Source organism: Bos indicus, chromosome 6, assembly GCF_029378745.1.
Source record: "Bos indicus isolate NIAB-ARS_2022 breed Sahiwal x Tharparkar chromosome 6, NIAB-ARS_B.indTharparkar_mat_pri_1.0, whole genome shotgun sequence".
NCBI lineage: Eukaryota > Metazoa > Chordata > Mammalia > Artiodactyla > Bovidae > Bos > Bos indicus.
This window is the reverse complement of record NC_091765.1, coordinates 109,340,624-109,367,356: the sequence shown is the minus strand read 5'-3', so window position 1 is coordinate 109,367,356 and position 26,733 is coordinate 109,340,624. Positions and strand designations below refer to the sequence as shown.

General features: G+C 36.7%; 1 protein-coding gene across 2 annotated transcripts in view; it reads left to right on the top strand.

The window, feature by feature from the left end:
* Positions 1-6,699: 6,699 nt before the first annotated feature.
* Positions 6,700-26,733, top strand: part of RAB28 (RAB28, member RAS oncogene family) — a 97,943-nt gene continuing 77,909 nt past the window's right edge. For both annotated transcript variants that reach the window (XM_019963107.2, XM_019963108.2), the window contains exons 1-3: positions 6,700-7,000; positions 11,477-11,573; positions 16,665-16,753. In XM_019963107.2, the coding sequence (XP_019818666.2) occupies positions 6,926-7,000; positions 11,477-11,573; positions 16,665-16,753 (261 nt within the window). In that variant the 5' untranslated portion in view covers positions 6,700-6,925. The remainder of the gene's footprint in view (positions 7,001-11,476; positions 11,574-16,664; positions 16,754-26,733) is intronic.

Here is a 26,733-nt window from a genome sequence, read left to right as displayed (position 1 = left end):
TTACTGTGCATTTGCTATCAACCATATATGTGTATCTTTATAATTTTTTTTGCCTGGGCCATGCAGCTTATGAGAGTTTAGTGTCCTGACCAAGGATGGAACCTGGGCCCTAGGCAGTGAGAGTTTGAAGCCCTAACCTCTGGACCACTGGGGAATTCCCCAGTGTCTTTATCATTTTAGTTTCAGAATGACATACAAAAAATTGTAGTAATTTTTAAGAATATACCTAAGTGAAGTATGAGAAAGTGGACAAACCAGTAAGCAACCCACCAGCCAAGTAAAAAAGAAGAGAGTGATACCAGTACTCTAAATGCTTCTTTCGTGCCTTGGTCTTCATCATTACCCACTTCTTTCTCCCCAGAGGTAACCATTATTTTGACTTTTAATACCACAGGGGTTTTCTTCAACTTTATGTAAATGGCACCATGGAGGATGTACTCATTTGTGTCTGGATTCTTTCATTCCACATTGTATTGATGAAATTCTTCCATATTGTAATGTAGCAATTTATTCATTTTCATTGCTGCATGATATCTCATTATGTGGATATGTCACAATTCAATGGCTGATGGACATCTGGATATCTTCCAGTTTTGGAGTACTGTGAATACTGAACATTCTTGTGCATGTCTTTAGATGCATTTTGACTGCATAGAGAAGGGGATGACAGAAGATGAGATGGTTGGATGGCATCACTGACTCACTGGACATGAGTCTGAGCAAGCTCCAGGAGTTGGTGATGGACAGGGAAGCCTGGTGTGCTGCAGTCCATGGAGTCACAAAGAATTGGACACAACTGACTGACTGAACTGAACTGATTGGACAGATACTAAGAAATGAAGTTATTGGACTATAAGTGAAGTCTCTTAGTGACGATGAATGAGGAGAGTGGAAAAACTGGCTTAAAACTCAACATTTGAAAAACTAAGATCGTGGCATCCAGTCTGACCACTTCACGGCAAAAAGAAGGGGAGAAAGTTGAAAAAGTGACAGATTTCATTTTCTTGGGCTTCAAAATCACTGCAGATGGTGACTGTAACCATGAAATCAAAAGACACTTACTCTTTGGAAGGAAAGCTATGACAAACCTAATTGTTGTTTGGTTGCTAAGTTGTGTCTCATTCTTTGAGAGCCCATGGACTGTAGCACACCAGGCTTCCTTGTCCTTCACTATCTCCTGGAGTTTGCTCAAACTCGTATCCATTGAGTCAGTGATGCTATCCAACCATCTTATCCTCTGTCACCCCAAACCTAGTCAGTGTATTAAAAAGCAGAGACATCACTTTGCCAACAAAGGTCCGTATAGTCAAAGCTATGGTTTTTCCAGTAGTCCTATATGAATGTGAGAGTTGGACAATAAAGAAGGTTGAGTGCCGAAGAAGTGATGTGTTGAATCATGGTGCTGGAGAAGACTCTTGAGAGTCTCTTGGGCTGCAAGGAGATCAAACCAATCAATCCTAAAGGAAATCAATCCCAAATATTCATCGGAAGGACTGATGCTCAATCTGAAGCTCCAATACTTTGGCCACCTGATGCAAAGAGCTGACTCATTGGAAAAGACCCTGATGCTGGGAAAGATTTAAGGCAGGAGGAGAATGGGGCAACAGAGGATGAGATGGTTGGATGGCATCGTCGACTAAATGGACAGAAGTTTAAGCAAACTCTGGGAGATACTGAAGGATATGAAGCCTGGCATGTTGCAGTCCATGGGGTCACAAAGAGTTGGACATGACTGAATGACTGAACATCAACAACCAGAAGGTCATATATGTCCAACTTTAGTACCTGATGCCTAACAAGTTGCTGAAGGAGTTACAGAAATTTATGCTTAAACCAGCAGTGCATAGAATGCTCCACATTTTCAACACTTGGCAATGTCAGTCTTTGCAATTTTATTCTGGTGAGGGTATAGTGGTAGCTCATTGTGGTTTTCCTTTACATTTATCTGATTATTAATGAAGTTAAGACTTTTTAAATGTTATTGGCTATTTTTTGAAATGTCTATTCAAGCCTCGTGTCTAATATTCTGTTGATTTATTTGTGTCTCTTTCTTTTTTAACTCATTTATTGTTGCTTAGTTCCTAAGTGATGATGTCTGACTCTTTTGTGTAAACATTTTCAATTCTAGATACAATTCCCTTATGAGTTATATGAAATGAAAATATCTTCTTCCACTGTAGGGTTTTAATTTTTCATTTCCTTAAAGATGTTTTTTGATGAGCAGAGTTTTAAAATTTTAGTATAACTCATTTAATCAGCCTTTCCCTTAACAGTTGATTGGTTTCTTTTGGATTTTCTTTAAGAAGTCTTTGCCTACCTCAAGATTATGAAAATAGTTTTTCTAAGTTATCTTTTAAAACCTTTCTTATTTTTAAACTTAGCTTTATAAAATGCCTGGAATTGCTATGTGAATATGGTGTAGAATACAAGCTAGGGTTCATTTTTGTTCTATATAAATATCCAGCTGACCCAAGATAATTCACTGAAAAGAGAGTCCATTTTTCGTTGCTCTGGGGTGCCACCTTTGTGATGCAGCAAGGAAAAAAATGATCTCTTGGAACTCCAGTTATATATTTTAAAAATATTCTGTATATCTTCTATGGTCTTTTCTGTAATTTCTTCCCCACTGTGTTTGTGTCCTTCATTTATTTTCTTCTGAGTTATCTTTTGCCTTATTATTTATCTCTTCAACTGTGTCTAGCCTTCCCTGGTGGCTCAGATGGTAAAGCATCTGCCTACAATGCGGGAGACCCAGCTTCGATCCCTGGGTCGGGAAGATCCCCTGGAGAAGGAAATGGCAACCCACTCCAGTATTCTTGCCTGGAAAACCCCATGGACGGAGGAGCTTGGTTGGCTACTGTCCAGGGGGTCGAAAAAAGTCCGACACGACTGAGCGACTTCACTATCACTATCACTAATCTTCTATTAAATTTACTCACTGGGATTATTTCTGTTATTATATTTTTTATTGCTACTTTCCACTTGGTTCTCCTTTACATTTTCAACTTCCCTGGCCAAATTCCCTATCTTGTTATATAAATCCTTTTACATTTCAGTTATTTAACAACCATTATGTCCATTATCTGGATGTCTGTGGGTTACTTCTGTTGTTCACAGTTTCTCTTGATTTTTGGTTACAAAATTTTGGATTGATTGCTAGATATTGATAGTGAGAAACTGTACAGATAATTTGACCCTCCTACAGAGCGAATGGAGAAGGAAATGGCAACCCACTCCAGTACTCTTGCCTGGAAAATTCCATGGATGGAGGAGCCTGGTAGACTACAGTCCATGGGATCGCAAAGAGTCAGACAAGACTGAGGGACTTCACTTTCTTTCTTTCTATAGTTCCTTTTGGAGAAAGAAATGGCAACTCACTCCAGTGTTCTTGCCTGGTGAATCCCATGGACAGAGGGGCCTGGTAGGGCTGCAGTCTATGGGGTTGCAGAGTCAGACAGGACTAAGCAACTAACACACACAGAGAGAATAGAGCTTTGTTTCTAATACTCAGCATCTCAGTTCAATGAGGAATTGCTGCTGCTGCTAAGTCACTTCAGTAGTGTCTGACTCTATGCAACCCCATAGACAGAAGCCCACCAGGCTACCCCGTCCCCAGGATTCTCCAGGCAAGAACACTGGAGTGGGTTGCTATTTCCTTCTCCAGTGCATGAAACTGAAAAATGAAAGTGAAGCGGCTCAGTCGTGTCTAACTCTTTGTGACCCCATGGACTGCAGCCTACCAGGCTCCTCTGTCCATGGGATTTTCCAGGCAAGAGTACTGGAGTGGCTTGCCATTGCCTTCTCCAAATGAGGAATTGAGGTGACACAAAAATTGGCTTCAGTTTCTGTGGAGGTGATCTATTTCCACTTCATCCACCCTAACTCTTAAGATATAGCTTTTCAGGAACTTAATTTGAAAAATTGGGACTGGTTTACAAATGTTCCTCCTTTTGATATGCCTTGAGCTTCACTGTTTCTGTTTTATAATTTTAATTAATTTATTTAGTTTTGGTTGCACGGGGTCTTCATTGCTTTGTGAGGGCTTTCTCTATTTGTTGGTGAGTGGGGTCTACTCTTCTTGTCATGCAAGGGCTTCTCACTGAGGTGGCTTCTCTTGTGGAGCACAGGCTCTGGGTGCTTGCACTTTAGTAGATGTAGCACTTGGGCTCGATAGTTGCGGCTCACTGACTATACGTGGTGGGCTTCAGTAGCTGTGGTGCACAGGCTTAGCTGCTCTGAGGCATGTGGAGTCTTCTTGCCCCAGGGACTGAACCCATGTCCTCTGCATTGGCAGGTAGATTCTTAATCAGTTTTGCCACGAGGGAAGTCCTCATTGTTTATTTTTTTAAAATTTGGCTGTGCTGAGTCTTCATTGCAGTGTGCTGTCTCTTCGTTACGGGCTTTTCTCTAGTTGTGGCATGCTGGCTTCTCTTGTGGAGCACAGGCTCTAGAGCATGCAGACTCAGTGGTTGTGGTACACTTAGTTGCACTGTGGCATGTGGGATCGTAGTTCCCTGACCAGGGATTGAACCCAGGTCCTCTGTATTGGAAGGTGGATTTTAACTCCTGGACCACCAGGGAAGTCCTGACCTTCATTGTCTGCCCCTTCTCCCAGCTCTATGAGACTGTTAAAGGGCTATTTATTCTCTCTCTTGACTCTAGTCTTGAATCAGCAGGTACCTCCTGGGGAGAGTGGGCCTCAATGCTTGTTTTTAATTTTTGAGCTTCCTTCCTCTGAGCTCCATAATTACCCATGTCATAACTTGGTAATTCTCTGATATTATCAAATAGATTTAAAATATGTATAACTTTTCTAATTTTCCTCATCTATTTTTTTTGTGGAAGCTTATATGATCCTAATGGTATTTTTTGCCACATGAGTATTTAAAATTTTATGTACACCTAAGTATTTAATTTTTTGACTGAGCTTCATGCCATGCCTGTATGGCATGGCACTTAACTTTTTCTCCTAATTTTTATGAACACATCTAGTGATGTAGACAGTTCGTAGTGATGGTGGTGGAGCAGAGAAGGGAAAGGCTTGGGGACTAATAGCAACTGGGTAGTGACTATTGTGGACGGCTCTATCTACAGGTGAAGGGACTGAGACTCTACACTGGAGCCCTGGGTTTCAGGTAACGTGAGTAGAAAGCAGTGACACATCAATACGGACCATATCTAATGATGTCCAGGAGGTGATACCCACTAGTACTGAGTGCTTATTATATGCAAGCCATTGTACTGTTTTACTTTGCAGTGGTTACTTTAATTCTCAACCCTATGAAAAAAGCGGTGCCTCTCTTTTATAGATAAGGAAATTGAGGCTCAAGGTCACACCTCTAGTGAGTGAGGGTCTGTAATTAGAACTTCAGTTCGGCTGCCAGCATGAGTACTTGCTTACTCTTTACTGCTTTCCCATTTGAATTCCCATATTCTTTGAGAACTACTGCCTCTGAGCTAAGCTTTTTGTGACTTAAGCTTCCTAATTTGTAAAATGAGATAATTCTACCCAATTTATAGGGCTCCCATGAGGAGTGAACCTGATAATCCATTAAAAGTAATTAACAAGGAGACATAGTAGGCCGGCATTAATATTGTGTAATTTATCTGACTATGTTGAAAAGTTCAATAATGTTTTTTACCTACCCTACTGGACTGAGATCATCCATAATAGCAGTTCTCAAAATTTTAGGGTTCAAGGCTTCCCTTTACACTCTTAAGAATTATTGTGGACCCCCAAAGTTTTTATGTTGTTATAATTCTCATTATTCCATTGAAATGGGTACCAAGAAACGTTTGCCCCTTTAGCTCTCACTGGTGATGCCATACAGATTATGCATCCTCTGGAAAACTTCTAGGTATATTTGTGAGCGCATGAACGTGAAAAAGGAAAGAAAAATGAATTATTAGGAAAGTAGTTTCGTCTTTATTGGGACCCTGCAGGGTAACCCGGACCACACTTTGAGAACTGTGGCTCCAGCTTAAGCACTTCGTGAAGGAACCATGGGATTCCGCCGTTTGGCTAAGAAAACGCAGGATCTGAGAGGAGTAAAAAACGAGAAGGCTGAGCCAAGCCAACATTTCACTCTCGCGGCATCGCCCCGCGGCAGTTACACTTTCTTAGCCATCTCTTGCTCCTCGGCGGTACTGCAGTTCTTCCGGGCGCGCGACCCTCAGGACCCATGCAGCCGCGAGGCCCCTCCTCCCCTGCGCGCGCTCCTCCTGGCAACTGGCGTCCCGGGCGCCCAGAGACAGGCCCCGCCCCGCTGCCTCATCTCCGGGTCCGAACTCCCTTGGCAACCGCGGAGCGCAGCCTCGGTGTCACCCCGCCCACCCGCCTAGTCAGGCTAAACCATTCGCTTCAGGGATCTCCACAGGGGGAGATGATGGAAACAGGGGGATTTCACAGAACGTCTACGCGCTACTTTGCTCCTGTTTTTTCTACCTAGTTTAAATTGTACTCTTTTTTTTCCCTCTTCATCTCGCTAACGGTCCGTGCGAGGGGTAGTGTCGCGTCTCGCCCGCTCGGTTCAAAGAGCCCCCTCGGCTCAGGCCGGGACTTGGGCCGGCCCGCCAGGGAGGCTCGCGGTCTGCGCGGGTTGGCGCAGAGGCGGGGCCGCGCGCCCGACGTAGCGCGCGGTGGAGGCGGGGCTGTGCGCCCGACTTAGCGCGCGGTGCTGTGGGGGCGGGGCCGGGCTCAAGGGGCGGGGCGGCGGGCAAGATGGCGGCCGGCGAGTGATTCTTCCCGGATACTTCCAGTGGCCTCTGAGACACCGGGGCCGGGGGTGGGGGGAGTCCTGTCCCCGCTGCCGGCGTTCCTCCTCTCCCCCGCCCCCGGAGATCCCCCTCCTTCCCTTCCTTCTTCTATTTCGCGGGGGTGGGGTCGGTGGGAGGGAGGGTAGGCGGGCCTCGTTCCTGGGACACCATGTCGGACTCTGAGGAGGAGAGCCTGGACCGGCAACTGAAAATCGTCGTGCTGGGGGACGGCACCTCCGGGAAGGTCAGTCCTCTGGTGCGCCCGCCGTGCCAGGCCTGCAAGGAATCCCGGCGCGGCCCCGGCGCCCTTCGAACCTCCTCCTCCTCCCCGTCCCCCCGGGCGTCGCCGTATTTCCGCGAGTGCCTGGGAGTCTGGGCTCAGGCCCGCCAGGAGGTGGCTTGGGGCCCGACACAAATTAGACGCTTGAAGTCCGACGAGAGCTGTCCAGCTCCCTTTAAAAAAAAAAAAAAAGTCATTTCCTAATCCCTGCCTGGATCGCGAACTCCTGCTTCTCTTCAAGACCTGAGCCAGCATCGCCTCCCTGGGAAGCTTTCCAGCTTCTCGCCTCTGAGGACTAGCAATGATTTGCCAAAACATCTTACCTGTTTTTCCTTTAGTCCAGGTCACACTTTGCGCCTTCCCCCAACCCCGTTTACCGTTTCTGATGCCTCCGCTGCACTGGGAGCTCCCAAGAGCTTGATTCTGGAATCAGGCTCCCTGGGTGAGACAGTTGGGGCTCCCATCACTTTACTGGTCGAGTCACTGGAGGGCAAATTGCTGTCCCTATTTGTGCTTCATCTGCAGGGTGGGTATGTTGATAGGGGTCGTTTCGGAGGGGTAAAGTGTGCGAATCCACAGTAAATGTAAACATCTACATGCAGCTTGCAGGACACCGAGTGGACGGACTAAACGTTAGTTTCTGTGTTAGAGCATCATACCTGTTCATCTCTGTTCCCCAGCACAGCACCTGTCAACGCAAACATTCATTCAATAAATATCTCTCGAGCTCCTCTTATAGCCTGGGTGCTGAGGGCAGGGCTGCTGGCATGACAGATGGCATCCTTGCCTTAAAATCTGTCCTGTGACGACAGTTGATTGAATGAAGCGAGTGCGTGAGAATATCTGGCCGCCAGTCCCCTTTACCTCCGAGGCAAGGGTCTTTAACCCAGGGTTGTGGAGCTCCTGAAATGGAGCAAACATTGCCCGGTCCTGGCTCTTTGAAGACCATTGGTAAGATCTTGAAGGATTCTGGATCCGCCCCGCCCCCCAAACAAGGAGCAGAGCCTCTGCCCAGGGAGCCTTCACACCTGTCGCTTCTGTCAGTGGCGCCAACGCTGTCTGGTCATACTGCTAAAGTTTGTCTCCTTGCTTCTCCCGTCCCTTTTCCCAACCAGAAGCTCCAGAAACGCGGGTTTATTATTGTTACCAGTGTTCTGTTTTCCACTCGATGTTTCCGTGTGCCTGGTGTAGTTTGGATGCTGGTTTCTGTGGTAACCATTGCTCGATACCTCTTCCCTTGGCAGTTGGCACTGCACAGCTGTTCGCTTCTTTCGTGCTGATATTTCAGTTCCTAGGGAAAGGTGTCATTCATAGGCAGAGTTTGGAGAATTCTGTTCATTTCTTTCTTGCCATCCGTGATATTTTGTTACTGATTTTTACTGTTGAGGAGAAACAATTCAATATTCTCTGATTACTTTTAAACGTTTTGAGGAAGAAAAGAACTTGGGATCACTTTTCTTAGTCAAGTATTAATTATATGACTTTTTGTACGTTTATAACAACTTTTTGAGTGGATGAATTATTTTAAATAAGTCAACATTGTCTCTAACACAATAAAAACTTTAACTTCTATTTTTATAGTTTTTCTCATCATTCGTATTTTCTTTTGAATGCCTTCTGATTTTTCACTTTCTAAATCTTTTTATCCTCCACACATAAAAATTTATTTCCTGTTTAAAATGATAATGACTATAATACTAATACACCTCAAAAAAAAGATGAAAGTTGTCCATTATCCTATATTCTGTCATAATTCTTTAAATTTTTATTTATTTTTTCTCCCAGTACTCATTTGTTATCATGCATGTATTTCTCAGTTGAAATCTGTTCATAACTTTCTACCTAGGTTTTTCCTCTAGCCTGTCATGTATTGTCCTCTTTTTGCTAATTTAGTGTGAATAATTATGACTTTTCATATCTAAAATTCTGTCTAATATGTGACAAAGTGTATTTTTTTCATTCTATATTATGGAATTAGGGATACTATTCTGCTCCAAGGGATACTGGTGTTCTTTAAGTCTTTGTCATGTTGACTCATCTGTTTTAAAATTGTAAAGATGTTTTTTCTCCCAGAAATTTCTGGATGCCAGCATCAGACATCTTACCTTTTTTTCATTGTTCTTATGTCAAGCTGCTATTTTTTTCCATGCCATATTCAGTTTTCAGATTATTGGCAGCTACTGATTCCCATTCTGTTTCTTTTACCATCATTTTCTTTTATGAATTCAGCCTCTCTTTCATTCTTACTTGTATCCTGATTTAACTCCAGTCCGTTTTTAGGCATCAGTTGTTTTTTTTTTGCCTAGTTCTAATCAGGACATATTTATATATCCTTACAAAAGCAATAGAGTATTGCGATGACCACTAACAGTTTATGCAAGAGAAGTTTAGCACCTCCTTCCATTAACACATTTTTCTATTTCTTTCCTGTTTTGATTCCTTTGATTCATACTTTGAATTTTATTATATATTAAGATTTTTTTTTGAGGCAAAATATCCTTTTATGGTGTCTTTTCAGTATTAGTAAAGGTAGTATGGTTAAAAATTGTTAGCAAAAGTTCACCAAACAAACAAAAAAAAAACTATAAAGAATCAGATTTGATAGATGGTTGCTCACTTCATAATTGTTTAAGAAAGGTATTTCTACAATGACTTATGAGAAATTATCAAATGAGACAGATAGCATAATATCTAGATAATTGGAGAGAAATTGCCTTTTTCCTGCTGATTCAGATGCTCCTCTTTAATTTTTGTAGTAAGATGTCTGGAGATGATGTAAGAACCCATTTTAATATTCGTTGTTCCTAATGAGCTATACTTTTGACAAGTCATACTTTATTCCAATTGAAAATTCTAATTTTATATGTCTCAAAAGTGTGAGGGTAGGGCTTTCAAAATCCAGAAGTCCTATTTTTAGGAAAAGAAACACTCTGCTGAAGTTTCATGTGCTTTGGATTTCTCTTAGACTTATGAAAGTGTTTCAACCATCCATATATTAAACATTTTGAAATATCTGTAATAGTATAAGTAGTGTTAATTATTTTTCTTTAGAACCCTTAGCCTCTTCATAGATAGTTTTGTGCTCTAAGTTAAATGAGTTCTCTGGCATAAACAAGGCTAAATAAAAAAAGGCTTTAAAAAGGAATGCTTACTTTTTTTTTCTTCTTATCTCTCAGTTTTTATGTTATCAAGGAAGCCAAATGAATTTTCATTTTGGTGTAGTGAGTTTATTTCTCAGAGTGTAGCAGAACATCTTTCTTATGGTGCTCAATATATATTTGACCAAATATTTTAGCAGTTTCTTACAAATGCTGATTATTTAAATATTAGATGAATTGGAATTAGTGTGTGCAAATTGTCATTTATCTGAAAAATATGATTCTTATGTCAAAGGAATTTTAGGGTTTTTTTGAAAGAAAGTTTGGCCCAGTTTTCTTTTGCACTTATGTCATAATTATAATAAGCTATCTTGCAAATTTTAGATTTCATTATTTTAGGAGTTGACATCTAATTTTACTTTTAAAATAAAAAAGAGTTATTCTTTGAGAATCTGTCTTGAAGAGCAGAAAAGCTTAATGACGCTCCCTTTCTCTTCTTTTAGGGGATGTTTATAAATAAATAGTGCATTACAAATGTTTAAGGAGCTTTTGAGTTATTTCACTAGAATGATTAATTATTTGTTTGCATTGGTAAGAAATGGTTCTGTAAAGAAACTAGAGTTTTGAGTGTAACTTTGATTATTATTTTAAAAATGTAGATATATATTTGTTCTAGTTATAATATTCTTGTGACTGTTAAGCTTTCTACTTCTTGAATATATTTTTGCCTGCTTAATATTAATCTTAAAAATTTCAATTTCTTAATTTAAAAGATAAATACTATGAGTTCTATAGAATCATTTTCATTTACCATTTTTAATGCAGAGAAAAATTAGACACATTTCTTAGGGGGAAAGAAGAAATTGTATAAACAGGTTCTCCTTTCCTTAATTAGCTTTACTTCTTATTAGCTGAGGATACAAACTACTCAGATGTTTGACCTCAGAAATGAAACATCTGTGAAAGCTGTGTTGAGCTGATATATAGGGGCATATAAAATTCAGATCTGTACTCATGTTGTTTTAGTTTTTTCTGTTGATAAATAGAAATTCTAATTTCTAGCAAGGAGTAGGAGGTTGACAGTCAGGAGATATAAGGAGATTTAAAGAGATTTAGCTGATTAGTGTGTTGTTTTCACTGATAGCTGGTTGGCAAGTGAAATGTACTTGGTGGAATGAAAAGTCCCTCTTCCCCTTGTAGTTGATTAGAACTGCTTAAAGTTGCTTGTTGGTATAATTGGAGTATAAATATTAAGATTACTTAATAAGATATAGTAGTGATTTTGTTTACATTTCTAAAGCCAAAGACATTAATTTTGATATTCTGTGCATCAATTTTTTAGACCTCCTTAGCTACCTGTTTTGCTCAAGAAACTTTTGGGAAACAGTACAAACAAACTATAGGATTGGATTTCTTTTTGAGAAGAATAACATTGCCAGGTAAGAGACTAAAATGTCTTAACATAGAAAGTTGTTCGTTCACATCTGACGATAAGAGACATAAGCAGAAATGTGTAACATTTGGGTACTGTTTCTGTGTGAAAATATATGTAATCAGTAAATGTGTCTTAGGGAGGTTCTTTCATCAGCATCTATCGTGAAGACATACTGTTCATGTGTGTAAGGAAAAAGTTTATATACTCCCCACTCTACACTGTTTTTGACTGTTGCACGTTTTTTGAGGATAAACAATAGTTGCTTATAAAATTCTAACCTTAAAAACAAAATCAAATGCCATATAATTATCAACAGATATTGTACAAACTAAATGTGAGAAGACTGGAAAGGATTATTTTTTTAAATGTTATTTTGATTAGCCTCTGCTTCAGTTTTTTGTTTGAGAGAAAGTTGGAACAGAAGTATAATGTAGCTATGGAACTTCTGTGCTCTAATATGTGAATGCTGTTTTATGCAAGGCAGCATGAAATTGCTGGCATTTAATAGACCACTAAAATTTAGGGTCCCTAGGCACTCATAAAAATACAGTTTGAGCATTCAAGATGTTTCAGTTCACCATGCAAAGAAACTATTTAGATGCCAGTTGCAGCACATTTTGTGGGAAATACAGGGAAATAATAACAAAAAAGAGTGGTTTCTGTTTTAAGTTAGTTTCTGAACAATTGGGGCTTTAAAATGCTCTGTCCATTCACTTGTGCTTAAATTATGTGTTTAAAGTATTTTATTAAAAGCAGTTTGTCTTGATTGACTTCATAAACCAGTCCATCTCTCTCCTCTCTGAGGAAACACATGTGAATAAAAACAGTTGCAAGTGTAGTGTCAGATTCATATACTGGAACGTGAGTGATATAGTGGGAAGGGGTTTAATAAATTCTAATATTATTGAAATATATTAGTCTCTCAAATACTCCATCCATCAGACAACTCTCTATGAATGTTTTAGAACAGCTAATGAAAACTCTTGGCAATTGAACATATTCTGCATATCTCACTAGTAATATACTCTTATATTTTGATGGTTGTTACTCGACTACCAATGAAAAATAAATAAGAAGAAGATATAGCTTCAGAAGCAAATTCCAATTATCCATTACTAAGTTATTGTTCAGAAAGAGGTTTAATGAGAAACGTGTGTATTTTGTTTCATTTGCATTTTTGTATGTATTAAAAACTGAAAATCTCCTTTTTATTATTAGCTTATGGATAGGTTAATGCTGATATAAATAGAATATTTACCCCAATCACTAGCAGAATACATGTAGAAATCAGGTAATATATTTACTGAAAACTTACTTTACAACAGTTTCTTCAGAGATGCCAGCTGTACACAGAGAACCTCAGTATGTATTTAATTACTGTTTTGTTTCAGTGCTAACTAGCAGAAGCAGTAACTTTCTGTATTATGAATATTGTTTAATTTTTCTGATTTTTGAGTTCAAAGACTTAAGTAAAGGAGCAAGCACCTATTCAGACATTAAAAACATTTTAATGCTGATTCTAAACATTTTATATGTGTAATACATGTTGATGATTTCTAGTTCTTTGCACAATACCAGCCATTTTTGAATTTTGATGACTTTGTAAAAAGTATTTGTTATTTTTGAAATCCAAATTTATAATATATTTTAGAGTAGAAAGTACTTACTCTTATTGAATATATGTTTTAATTTTCCTGATTTTAGCTTTTATTTTGATGGGCAGAGTTCCAGAAAAAAATTTTTTTTTATATAAAAGCAGTTGGTTTTATTCTGTTTAGTGGATTTAAAATTATTGTATAAATATTAGTAGGAAAAAGTTTGGCTTGATTTGATATTATAGGTATATTAAGAAATAAGATGAATAAAGGTTTATAGTATACCCTTTGTATAGTTTAATTTTAATTCATTGTGCCCAGTGATTAATATTTGTATCATTTACTGAAACATTATAGGCAGCATTATTAAATTTATGGTATAGCAGCACAGGAGGCAAATCTAGTATTTGTTAGTATTCTAGTGAGTCTTCTATCCATTCGGTTCGTTAGAGGTATAATACCTCCTGTCCATCTATTGACATTCTCTTCATGCAAGTTTTCAAGGTCATTACTTTGCAAATACTCATCCGTGTTAGTATATTTCATGATCTGGTATGCTGTATAGTCTGGATGCAACCACTGTGCAGATTTTACTGCTTAAAATAGTGTATCTGTTAGTCAGAGATTCTGCTGATAGAGCTTCTTAAGAGCCTTAGTCAAAATACTTTCAGGAAGCTTGTGGGTACAGTCCAGTAAACAGCGTTCTACTGTGAAAAGGATTTCTAAGTCTTTAGTACAAGAAGTGGGCAGACTTGTGTTTTTAGTTCCATCTTGACTGTGCAGCACTTTAAGTAAGGTTAACCAAGGCACCAAGTGTACTTCTACAAGGTCACTGTTGAATCCTCTTGGTGGCTTTGATTCATACCAAAAGCAACTTACCTGTATTTTGTCACCTCATTTATTTATTTTTTTCCCTAGTTAAATGTCATTTCTTACAGAGGAGCAGGAGTAGCATTTTGCATTTAGGATTAGATTGCTGACAGTTTCCTCCTTAACATTCTTTATTAGTTAGAAATTTATTTTAATGGATTCTTGGTTTTTAAAAATTTTGCAATGCTGATTATTTGCAAATTCTTAAATAGTTTTATAGGCTTGTCACTTTGAAAGTATACTAGAAGACTTAATATGTTTTTGCTTGTTAGAACTAAAGGGAATATTAATTTGAATTCTGTATTATTTTGTTTCCCAAATAGGAGGAACTCTGATTTATTTTTATGTGTTAATAAGCCTAAAATTCAAATGTGGAAGTTGAAAATACATTTCTTGATACATGAAATAACCATGAAGTTAATATCATTTGTTGAAGCTGTAACAAGAAAAGTTGTTTGTTTTTTGGTTAACATTGTATATTAGTGGGTTATTAGTAATACACAGCTATTTTTATCTGAGGCACTAGAATATGTATATTAAAGAAAAACAAGCCAAGAACAACAAATAGTGTTTATTTGGAAAGGTATGGATTTAACAAATATTCCTTCAATACAGGAATATAAACCTCTCAGGTGGGAGAGAGTTGAATAAATGATTTTAAGTCTTGAAATTATGTTGTCAGAATTTTGAGTATGTAGTGAAGATGATACTTCTAAAGTTATAGATAGGATAGGGTCTAAATATCAGAATGTAAAGAAAAAAGCTTCATATTTCTTGATATGAAGTTAGGTTTATTGACCTTGAATAAAATGGTATTAAATGCCCTTTATTAAGTTTGCCTAAAATCTTTAAAAAGTTAACACTGTTTGAGGACTGGTTTTTGAAGTAAACATTTAACTAAAGAGTCTTGTTAGTAAAATGAATAGAGTACTGCCTGTTTATTTAGAGACTCCTGAAACTATATGACATTCTTCTGGTGTCAGCTAGCCCTTTCTCCCCTGCTTAATTTGAGACAGCATTGTAGGACAGTGAATTTTGAATTTAGATTTCTTAATTTTCTAGAATTTAATTTTCTCAATTAAATTTTCTTAAAATTCCTTAAAAATTTAGATTTTTAAGATACTGGCTTTATACAAGTTGTTGGGTGAGTCTTTGTCTGTAACATTTGGTTTTTGTATTTGTAGAGCTCTAAGAACACTTCAGTCAGTACGCTGTGAGTGTTGGAAGTGTGTATATGTGGGAAGATGACGGGTGATAAACTTCAGTAGCTCTCATTAATGCTAGTGGAAGTTCCTCATGTAAATCCTGCAGGTTGGCAGATGGAACAGAACTACATCCAGATAATGGAAAGATTGTAATACAGACCCTACAAAACTTAGAGTTAAGGGTAAAAGTTGACTGGTTAATCTAGTGTTGTACTTTCTTTCCAGTTGCTAAGTTGAATGGTGTGACTAACATTCTCCAATTTTAGTGTTTTGCATTGGTATAAAAATTCATATCTATATAACATTTTTTGGTTTGTTTTTGAAGTGAGACTAGTCTTTTAGTATCTAAGATTTTGAGTTTTCCTGATTGGCAAATCATTCAGAAAGATACGTTTTTGGTGTGGGAGATGCTGATTAAAATTCTGTCCACCTTTGGAGAAAACAGCGTAATTTTATTAGGAGAAACAGTCTGAAATGTTAAAATACAAAGCATATTGAACTTGGTCTTTAAATTTTGTCTAGTCACTAATTGCATTGATAATAGAGAATAACGTCTTATAAATTTTTTATCCAGTAAATATTTTGCAAAACGGATGAAAGAATTTTAAAGATTGCCTTTTAGTAATTTAGAATGCTTTTATAATGTTTGTATGGGGAAGAGATTTGTGAAATCATCAAATAGATTTACTCTATTTTATGAGGGCTTTGAAGCACATATTATAATTAGTTTCAGTGTAATGCTTTGAACAGATATAAATGCATCATAATAATTTGTGATATCTTGGGTATGTATCCTACATCAGTACTGAATATGGCTGTCAAAATATTTATATTTTATAAGTTAAATTTGAAAACATGTAATTTTAAAATTATGTTCACTATCATATATAGTAACTGACATTCAAATTTAAAACTTCATTCGAATTGAAACCTTGAGACCATTTTTGTAGTGTGTTGGTAATTTGTGAGTTTTATTTAGAACCTGTAGAGTTTAGAAGTTACAGCAAAATTCATTATATGCAATAAGGTAAAGTTCAATTTTAATTTTTAAATTATATATCTTACTCCACACTCAAGTGCTTTATTGTTTTAGTCTCTGTATAAGAAAAAAAATTTAAGGTTTAAGATGTTTGTGAAAAAAGAAAAAAAAAGATGTTTGTGAATTAAAACTTTATTTATTTTCTTTTGTTTTGAAGGTGATTATAAATGTGGTTGCATGGAACTGGGGTAAAGTGTAAACCTAAATTCCCCACTGTTAATCTCTTTTGACAGCATTATTTCACAATCCCACTTATGTGAACATGCGGAATAAACATGCACATTAGGTTCAGAGTTTATCACTGTGACTTAATGTTCTGTGAAACTGTATTGAGTTGTTAAATTGTTCCTGTTTTTCTTATTTTTATATTCCATTTTATATTCTAGGAAGCTTGAATGTTACTCTTCAAGTTTGGGACATAGGAGGGCAGACAATAGGAGGCAAGATGTTGGATAAATATATCTATGGAGCACAGGTATGAAATGAATTTTATGATTATTCCAATACTGAATATACTCAGCTTACAAGTGCATAGACAGGTACATACACAGACCACACACACACAGGCTCTTTCTACCTTGATTTTTATATCATATGTAGGGGGCCGGATTTTACATTTGTGCTAATCCTTTTATTTCATCCTCCCTCAAAGTCGTGTTTGGAATGATTTGGGTCAGGGAACTGGGTATATCTTAATAGCTTTCATATGCTACTTGTATTACTAATATTACTGTCAGAAGTTTAATACATGTAGTAATAAATGATATTTTGATACGTAGTAACTGATTTTGGTCACATTCACCACTTACAGAATATATAAATTGAATGAAAATTATTAGGAAAATTTAATTTCATTTTAAATTGTAAGGACAAAAACATATATATGTATATATTTTTTATGCTATGAATTAATTTATTAAATATTTATAAGTGCTCAGATTTAATAGATGTATCAGGAAACTAAGTATGACTATATATGAAGCACATACAGTTTTTTAACATGATAGTCATGTGTAGTGTGTTTTCAGAAGAAAGTCTATGTAGAGTAAGGAAAACTACTTGAATAATTATATAACAAAAAATCATTGGCAACATGAGCTTATATAGATATATAGATTTTAAAATTAAATTATGCTAATAGAAATATGCATAGTAATTAATGTACTTAATTATTGGCATTCTGTTTTTCGCTCTTTCTCCACTTTGAGTTGGTGTGTATCTTTCATTTCATCGTGAGGTGTTGGGGGTAATATTCATGATCCTCATTTAGTTCCTTGTTGGAGTTTGATGCTTTACGTGGAGAATCATAACTTGGTTTTGAGGAACTGTGTTGCTCATAAAAAAATGAATCTAGAAAATGAAGGCAGAGTTTTAAGCACTCTTCTGTATGAAGTTGGTCCTTAACAAATACCATTGCCTTAATTTTGGGTGGAAAATAGATTCTGAGTTATTTTCTGAAATATGCAGAAAAGGCTGAGGCTCGCATGGTTCTTGACGATGTCTGAAGGCCCTCGAGCTGTGTGTTTGCGTTGTTGACATATAGATTAGGCTTTTAGGACTCCTCTTCACCTTCTCTTCTACATGTTCTTTGTCTCCTGGAAAAAATTTCGCCTGTGACCATGTGACTTAATATTTTATGCCTGTTCATTTTCCTCTTAAAAAATATGTCTCAAGTTTTTGTGTCTGGCTTTTTTTATTGTTGTTTCTTTCTATTTTAAACTGGTTATATTTAAAGTAGATAGTAAGGTAAAGAAAAATTATTGGGAAGAGGTTTGTGGAAAGCCACAGTCCTTGTTTCATTCACCTAGTTGGTAAACTAGGATTTGAAAAATGACAGTTTCTTTTCTCTTTGATCCATTAAAATCTATCTACATAGATACATATTTGATTTAAAAAAATGAGAACTAGATTAGTTAAGCTTCTAATGATATTTGAATGTAAAATAGAATAACTTTTTATGGTTCATAGATATATCCAGAGTTAGTGGAGAATGGGAAGTTTTTATGCATCTCAGAGTAAATAATATAACATTCAATTAATAAATTTTTTTTCATTTAAAAATTAGGGGAATATAATGTGTGTGGATTAGACTCTCTTAATTTTACCTTACTCCAAATCATTAAAAAATTTGATATATTTAGTGTTGGTTAAAACAAAATTTATCAAATTTGTAATTTGATTTATAGGAATTTAAAGTTTATTAATATTATAAAATTATTATATAAATCAATATTGGTATGAAATTCACGTAGTATAAAAACAAACATTTTCAAAGTGTATAACCAGTGATATTTAGTACATGTACGATGCTGTGTGACCATCCCCTCAAATCTTTATAGTTCTTTATAGTGTGTGTTTTATGCTATCAGGTAGCTGTTTAAAGTCAGCAGACATTAATGGGCAAATTTGTAGAAATTTTAAAAACTCCATCATCTTCGAGAATAGTTGAGTTTAATAAAATGTCTGTATTCATTTCTAATGTAATTCATATTTTGGGAGAAAGAGAATGTTACATGAGATTTCTATTTTGAAGGTACTTGTTGATTTTCTTTTTTGACAGTGCCTTACATTGTTTATATATTATAATCTCTGTAAAGCATATACCTTGGTTTATTAAAACAATGCAGTAAAGTATTTCTAGGAAGTACATGAACATTTTCATGAAATCATTCCAGGAAAGTAGGAATTCTGAGATGATAAAATGAATTGTCATAAATGTTTTCTGCTTTCCAGAGATTCTAAGTTAAATGCTATATAAAAATACAATAAAGTACAGTAGTTTCTTTTGTTAAAATATATGTAAACTTTTTTACCCAGACCAGAGAAGCTCTGACTATAGTTCTTTACTATAAATTGGGGGAAATGTTACTTTTAAAAACAATGCTTTCATAAACATTTTAATAGTGTTTAATAATGTTATATAATTATATAACTAGTCTTCAAAGTAGATTTGTGTTTAGAATCATTGTGGATCCTGTATATTGTGCATCTAATGAATACTTCAGATTTTTGTGCACATGCTAAAGGGTAGAAATCTTTGAGAAATGTTTTGACAAGCTATTTTGAGGGCATCAGTATAATGTATTATTTAGGTTTATGTTCTAGGTTCTCTAACTTATGTAATGTGTATGGAAAGAATTAAACATAATTGGGTTATTAAGCTATGAATCTGTTTTTTTTAAAGCATTTTTTATCATCCAGGAAGAAGTTTCTTTGTAGGCTAGGAACTAACTTAGATTCAAATCAAACCGATTGTTTTACCTTCTTCACTTTTTACCGTCTTCACTTTTTCTCAACCAGTAGCATTGAATTTTAGTGATAGTGTATTGAATAGTGTTGGTTAAAACAAAATCGAATTGACATCCAAGAAAGAACTCGTGAGGTGTTTTGTCAAAAACTAGTTCTAAGAATTGTATGTCCCAGTTAAATTCCCTGATTTTAAATTAGCTTAAAATTTTCTAGGAGTCTTCAGAAAGATGTTATAGGCTATTTTTCATAGTGGTTGCAAGCAAACACACAGCACATAGTGTTTAGTGCCGTGTAACCTGTGGCTAACAGAGGCTAATAACAAACCTCACAGAAGGACTGGATGTTTCGTTTTTGTAGCTCTTTCCGCCCTGGAATCTAAGTGGTTTGCAAACACTGCTCTACTGAGTATAAACTCAATGAAGTGTAGTCATTTGTGAGGTAGGAGAACATAACTACTATTGTGTGCCACTGCCCCATGCAGATGAGCCACCTTGTTAACCACCAACAAAAGGATATGGTGCTCGTATGACAGCTGGGGAGACAGCAGATCTCGAACTTGGACTCCCTGAGACTCTGCTGTCTTTTACTTTGAATTTTTTTTCAGTTGGATATTTGCCAACTTGTAACTGATTATATTTACAGCCCTCTTTGCTGTTAGTGTTCCTTCTTAGAGGTTGTACGTTATGACTATTGTATAATCTATATGATTTAATTCATTTCTATATTTAAAATCTAAAGTAGATTATTTGTTGTACAAATAAGCAAGAAAAAAATGCCTGCATTTTGGAAGTGAGCAACCTTTCATTAAGTTGTTTGTATTGTATCTGTTAAATTTTAGAACTAAGTTTGGAAATACCTTATAATATTGTTAAATGCTGCCACAGTGTTTGTTATTTCAAGATTGCTATTCATTACTCTTTTGAAAATGGTGTCCATTTGATTTACCAACTCATCATACTTATTTGGTATAGTGGTAAGTGAAGCCCATGAAAACAAAGTGCTATCTAATATTATTGTAGTTATCTACCAGAAGTCTTAAGGTTTATAAAGAGTTTTTTTTTTTTTTTTGACAATGGTGAAGTTAAGATGGAAAATAGAGGAAATTTTTATCAAGAGTTTGTTAAGATGTAGAAGGATTGTTTGTTTGTAGAAGGATTTTATCAAGAGTTTGTTAAGATGTAGAATCACTTAAGAGTGTGATTTCCAAAAGTCATGGCAGAAAGATTTGGAAAGAAGAGGAGCATTTGGAGGGTCAATTAGGAAGAGGAAGCACAGGGCAGGATAGAGATGAAGACGTAAATAGCAGAAGGATAAATGGTGGATAGATGTTTGATAGAAGAGGGTATCAGGGACATGAGACATGGTGGTGGGTTTAGATGGCTGCAAGGTTGCCAAGAGACAGTTACTTCCAGCAGTTCCCTGGAGATTCTTCTCAGACTTCAGTTGTTGCCAAAATGTGTTACATTTCTGAGGGAGTTGTGCTTTCTGATAGTTTTCTGGAAGAGGGCTGGATTGATTGATGTGGTGAGAGACTCAGGGCTTTGAGGTGCTTGTATTATAGGCTCCCAAAGAGGTGAGTACTTAGAGGTCTGGCTTTGGTGTGCTGAAGCTGGTGGGTAGAAGCTCTGGGAGTCAGTGGCAGCTTGTATGAGTTTTGGCAGTTTGTGTGTTTCAAAGGATTGGTTCGTTTCATCTGTGTTTTCAAATTTTTGGCTGTGAAGTTGTTCATATTATTCCTTCATTATTCTTTTAATGTCTATGGGAATCAGTAATGATCCCTCATTAATTTGTGTCTCTTTCTCAGTCTCTCTCTTTTTGGTTAGCCTGGCTAGAGGTTATCAGCTTTTGCTTTTGTTAATTTTCTCTATAGTTTTCATCTTTTCAGTTTCATTGATCTTTGCTCTAATTTTTATTATTTTTTCTTCTGTTTGAGCTAAGTTTAAATTCCTCTTTTCCCTTAGTTTCCTAAAGTGGAAGCTTAGATTTTTGATGTTTCTTCTTGTGATTATACATCACAAGAGATATATATGTCACAAGATATATGTATCACATTCAGTGCTCTATACTTTCTTCTAAGCACTGTTTTTGCTGTATCTTCAAGTTTTGATAGATTGTATTTTATGTAAGATGTTTTAAGTGTCTCCTGGGACTTCTTTTTTTTGACCCATGTGTTATTTAGAAGTATGTTTAATTTCCAAATATTTTGAGTTTTCCCAGCTATCTTTCTATTATTGATTTCTAGTTTAATTCCATTGTAATCTAAGAACATGCTTGGTATGGTTTCTATTCTTATAAATTTTGTTAAGTATGTTTTATGGCCCAGAATGTGAATGTTTGATGAATGTTTCATATAAACTTGAGAAGAGTGTACATTTTAATGCTGTTGGATGGACTGTTTTATAAATGACGCGATTAGATAAAGCTGATTGTTAGTGTTGTTCAGGTCAACTTTCTGCCTTTCTGCTTGCTTGGTGTATCAATTAATGAAAAAGAGGTATTGCTATCTCCAACTGTACTAATGGATCTGTGGGTTTTGAATTCCATACAGTTCTGTCAGTTTTGGCCTCCATATTTTGATATTCTGTTGTTAAGTGTATATACACAAAGGATTATTATGTTTTCTTGGAGAATTAACCCCTTTATCATTATGCTGATCTTTATAAAACCTCATGATTTCCCTTATTCTGAAGTCTGCTTTGTCTGAAGTTTATATAGCTGCTGCAGCTTTCTTTTTGCTTGTGTTCCACAATATTTCTTTCTCCCTTAATTTTTAACCTGTATCTTTGTATTTAAAGTGTGCTTCCTATAGGCAACATACAGTTGAGTCTTGGTTTTTTGGAGTTTGTGTCTTGCAGCTCTTTCAAATGTAGCCTTCTACTCATACTGGAGGCCTTTTGGTGTGTGGTGAAGTATGGAGGAGGGGAAACATTCTGTACTCCTATGATTAAGTCACAGCCTTGTGTGACTTAAGCGTTTGTGTCCTTGAAAATGTCTTTTAATTAGTAGATTTAGACTGTTCACAGTTAAAGTGTTGATTGACATAGCTGGGTTCATAGCTTTCATGTTTGTTTTCTGACCTTGTGCTTATTTCCCTCCCCTCCTTTCTGTCTTTTCTCATTTTAGTTGAACATTTTATCTCTTCTCTTAGCCCGTCAATTATATTTAAGCATTCTTTTTTAAGTAATTGCTCTGGCATTCACAATATACATTTTAAACTAATCTAAGTCCACTTTCATACAATATTACATTGCTTCTTGCACAGTTCATAAAATATTTCATAAAAGAATATTCTCAGTTCATCTCTGCTGTCCCTGACATCAGTGTCTTTCATTTCATATGCTATAATATAATCACTCAATACATTATTACTGTTACTAAATAGTTATATTTTAGATTAATTAAGAATAAGACAAATAAGTGATTTTATTTTACCTTTTCTTGTTGCTTCTCTGATATGCTTCCTTTCTTTATATGGAACTGAGTTTCTGATGTGTATCATTTCCTTCTTCTTGAAGAACCTCTTTTAACATTTCTTCCTAGGCAAGTCTTTTGGCTGTGAATTCTCTCAATTTTTGTCTGAGTAAGTCTTTTTTCTTCCTTACTTATGAAAGATAATCTTACATTTGAAATTTTAGATTGGTCCTTTTCTTCCTTTCTGTGCTTTAAATATTTCACTTCATTCTTCCCTTACTTGTGTGGTTTCAAATGAGAAATTCTGTATAATTCTTATCCTTGTTCTTCTACAGATAGGGTATTCCCTTGCTCCCCTCAGCTTCCGCCTTCTACCTTTTCTCAAGATTTTCCCTCTGTTTTTTGTTTTGTGGAGTCTTAAGTATATGATGTGCCTAGGTGTAGATGTTTTTGTATTTATCCAACTTGGTGTTTTCTGAGATTCTTCAATCTGTGGTTTCGTGTCTAATTAATTTTGGCAGTTTCTTGGCTATTATTACTTCACATATTTCTTAAGTTCCATCTTCTCTTTCTGATATTCTAGTCACACATATGATACACATTCAGAGTTGTCCCACAGTTCTTTGATATTCTATTTTATTCATTCTTTTTTCTCTTTTCATTTCAGTTTTGTAAGTTTCTGTTATGTTCAAATTTGCTGATTCTTTCCTGGGTTGTGTCTCGTCTACTGATGAGCCCATCAGTTATCTTATTTCTGTTACAGTATTTTTGATATCTGCATTTCCTTTTAATTATTCTTTAGAGTTTCCATCTCTTTGTGTACTTTACTCACCTGTTCTTTCAGTTTTCTATCTTTTCCATTAGAGTCTTTAAAATATTATTCACAATTATTTTAAATTCCTGGTCTGATCATTCCAAAATCTGTCTAATGTTTGACTCTGGTTCTCATGCTTGCTTTTCTCTTCAAACTGCCCTTTAGTTTTCCTCCTAATTTTTTGTTGAAAACTAGACAAGATGTATGGACTATTCAGTTCAGTTCAGTCAATCACTTGTGTCCTACTCTTTGCGAACCCATGGACCGCAGCACGCCAAGCTTCCCTGTATATCACCAACTCCTGGAGCTTGCTCAAACTCATGTCCATCAAGTCAGTGATGCCATCTAACCATCTCATCCTCTGTCATCCCCTTCTCCTCCTGCCTTCAATCTTTCCCAGCATCAGGGTCTTTTCCAGTGAGTCAGTTCTTTGTATCTGGTGGCCAAAGTATTGTAGTTTCAGCTTCAGCATCAGTCCTTTCAATGAATATTCAGGACCAATTTCTTCTAGGATGGACTGGTTGGATCTCCTTGCAGTCCAATGGACTCTAAAGAGTCTTCTCCAACACCACAGTTCAAAAGCATCAGTTCTTTGGCACTCAGCTTTCTTTATGTTCCAGCACTCACATTCATACATGACTACTGGAAAAACCATAGCTTTGACTAGACAGACCTCTGTTGATATAGTAATGTCTCTGCTTTTTAATATGCTGTCTAGCTTTGTTATACCTTTTCTTCCAAGGAGTAAGCGTCTTTTAATTTCATGGCTGCAGTCACCATCTGCAGTGATTTTGGAGCCCCCCAAAATAAAGTCTGTCACTGTTTCCATTGTCTCCCCATCTATTTGCCATGAAGTGATGGGACCAGATGCCATGATCTTAGTTTTTTTGAATGTTGAGTTTTAAGCCAGCTTTTTCACTCTCCTCTTTCACTTTCATCAAGAGGCTCTTTAGTTCCTCTTCATTTTCTGCCATAAGGGTGGTATCATCTGCATATCTGAGGTTATTGATGCTTGACCTGGCAACCTTGATTCTAGCTTGTGCTTCCTCCAGCCCAAGATTTCACATGATGTACTCTGCATACAAGTTAAATAAGCAAGGTGATAATATATAGCCTTGATGTACTCCTTTCCCCATTTGGAACCAGTCTGTTGTTCCATGTTCAGTTCTAATTGTTGCTTCTTGACCTGCATACAGATTTCTGAGGAGGCAGGTAAGGTGGTCTGGTATTCCCATCTCTTTAATAATTTTCCACAGTTTATTGTGATCCACACAGTCAAAGGCTTTGGCATAGTCAATAAAGCAGAAGTAGATGTTTTTCTGGACTTCTCTTGCCTTTTTTGTGATCCGACAGATGTTGGCAATTTGATTTCTGGTTCCTCTGCCTTTTCTAAATCCAGCTTGAACATCTGGAAGTTGTCAATTCACGTACTGTTGAAGCCGATCTTGGAGAATTTTGATCATTTCTTTGCTAGCATGTGAGATGACTATAATTGTGTGGTAGTTTGAAAATTCTTTGGCATTGCCTTTCTTTAGGATAAGAGCAGAAATAAATAGCCTTTTAATTAACTTGAGGTTTTATCTTAATTTGGCCAGGAGTTGGTCTGTGTTTAATGCTTACTGAAGCTTTAAATGCCAGAGACATGCAATTCTTTTAGTGTCCTTGTTTTTTTCCCTCCCCTGTCTTTTTGTGCATCTTGAACTCTTCCTTAGTTGGAGTGTGTGTCTTGCAGCTCTTTCAAATGTAATCTTCCACTCTTATCCTGGAGCCCTATTGATGTGTGGTAATGGCGCCCCACTCCAGTACTCTTGCCTGGAAAATCCCATGGACGGAGGAGCCTGGTAGGCTGCAGTCCATGGAGTCCCTAAGAGTCAGACATGACTAAGCGACTTCACTTTCACTTTTCACTTTCATGCATTGGAGGAGGAAATGGCAACCCACTCCAGTGTTCTTGCCTGGAGAATCCCAGGGACGGCGGGGCCTGGTGGGCTGCTGTCTGTGTGGTCGCACAAAGTCGGACATGGCTGAAGCGACTTAGCAGCAGCAGCAGAAAAGTATAGAGGGAGGGAAACATTCTGTACTCTTATGATTAAGTCACCGCCTTGTATGACTTCAGGATTTGTGTCCTTGGGCTATGACTTTAATAGGTATCTTTTAGCTTTTCTCATTTATGTGAGATAGGTGGGCTAGAAGGGGCTGAAGTTGGAAAATGCATGTGATAGAAGACTCTGATTAAGGTTTTTTCCTGGAGAGTATGCCTTTTTTTGGACAATGCTCTGGGCATATTTTACAGTGGTTACTTTCTCTTTCCTCCTACCAGAGCTATGAGGGTGTTTTTCTTGATTCTTCACCATAGGTAAAACCCATGAAAGTATGAGGGTATCCCAAAAGTATGAGGGTATCCCCAGGAGTTTCTGATCCTCAGGCTAGACCATGCTCAGCCTTCAGCAGTTTGCCAACATTACCATATAAGTATTTCTACTATTTACTGGTTCTAGTGACTTTTGTTCCAGGTAAGCAGGTTTTTGATGGTGACTTTCTGGATTCACTCCTCTTTCTCCGGATTTCAGGATGTCATTTTGCCCTACAAACTCAGGTCTCTGTTTTGTCTAAAAAAAAGTCTTTGATTTTCTGTTTGTCCAGCTTTTTTCTTAATGTAAGGACAAATGTGATGACTTTCAAACTCTTTACATGTCTGAGCTGAAACCAAAAGTCCTAGAACTTCTTTTGCTTTAATGTCTTTGGCTTTCTCATTTTTCTTTCTCAGTTTTTCACCACATTGATGTAATTCAAAACTGGTGCAAAGTTGTCATGTTAGGAGCAAAGATAAAAATCATAATTTTTCATTGAATGATATTGAAAAAGGAATATATGAACCGATAGATATTTGGGTTGCTAGATTAATGGAAAAGTGTTTACGCTTCTTTCTTTTTTTTTTTTAATTTTTATTTTATTTTTAAACTTGACATAATTGTATTAGT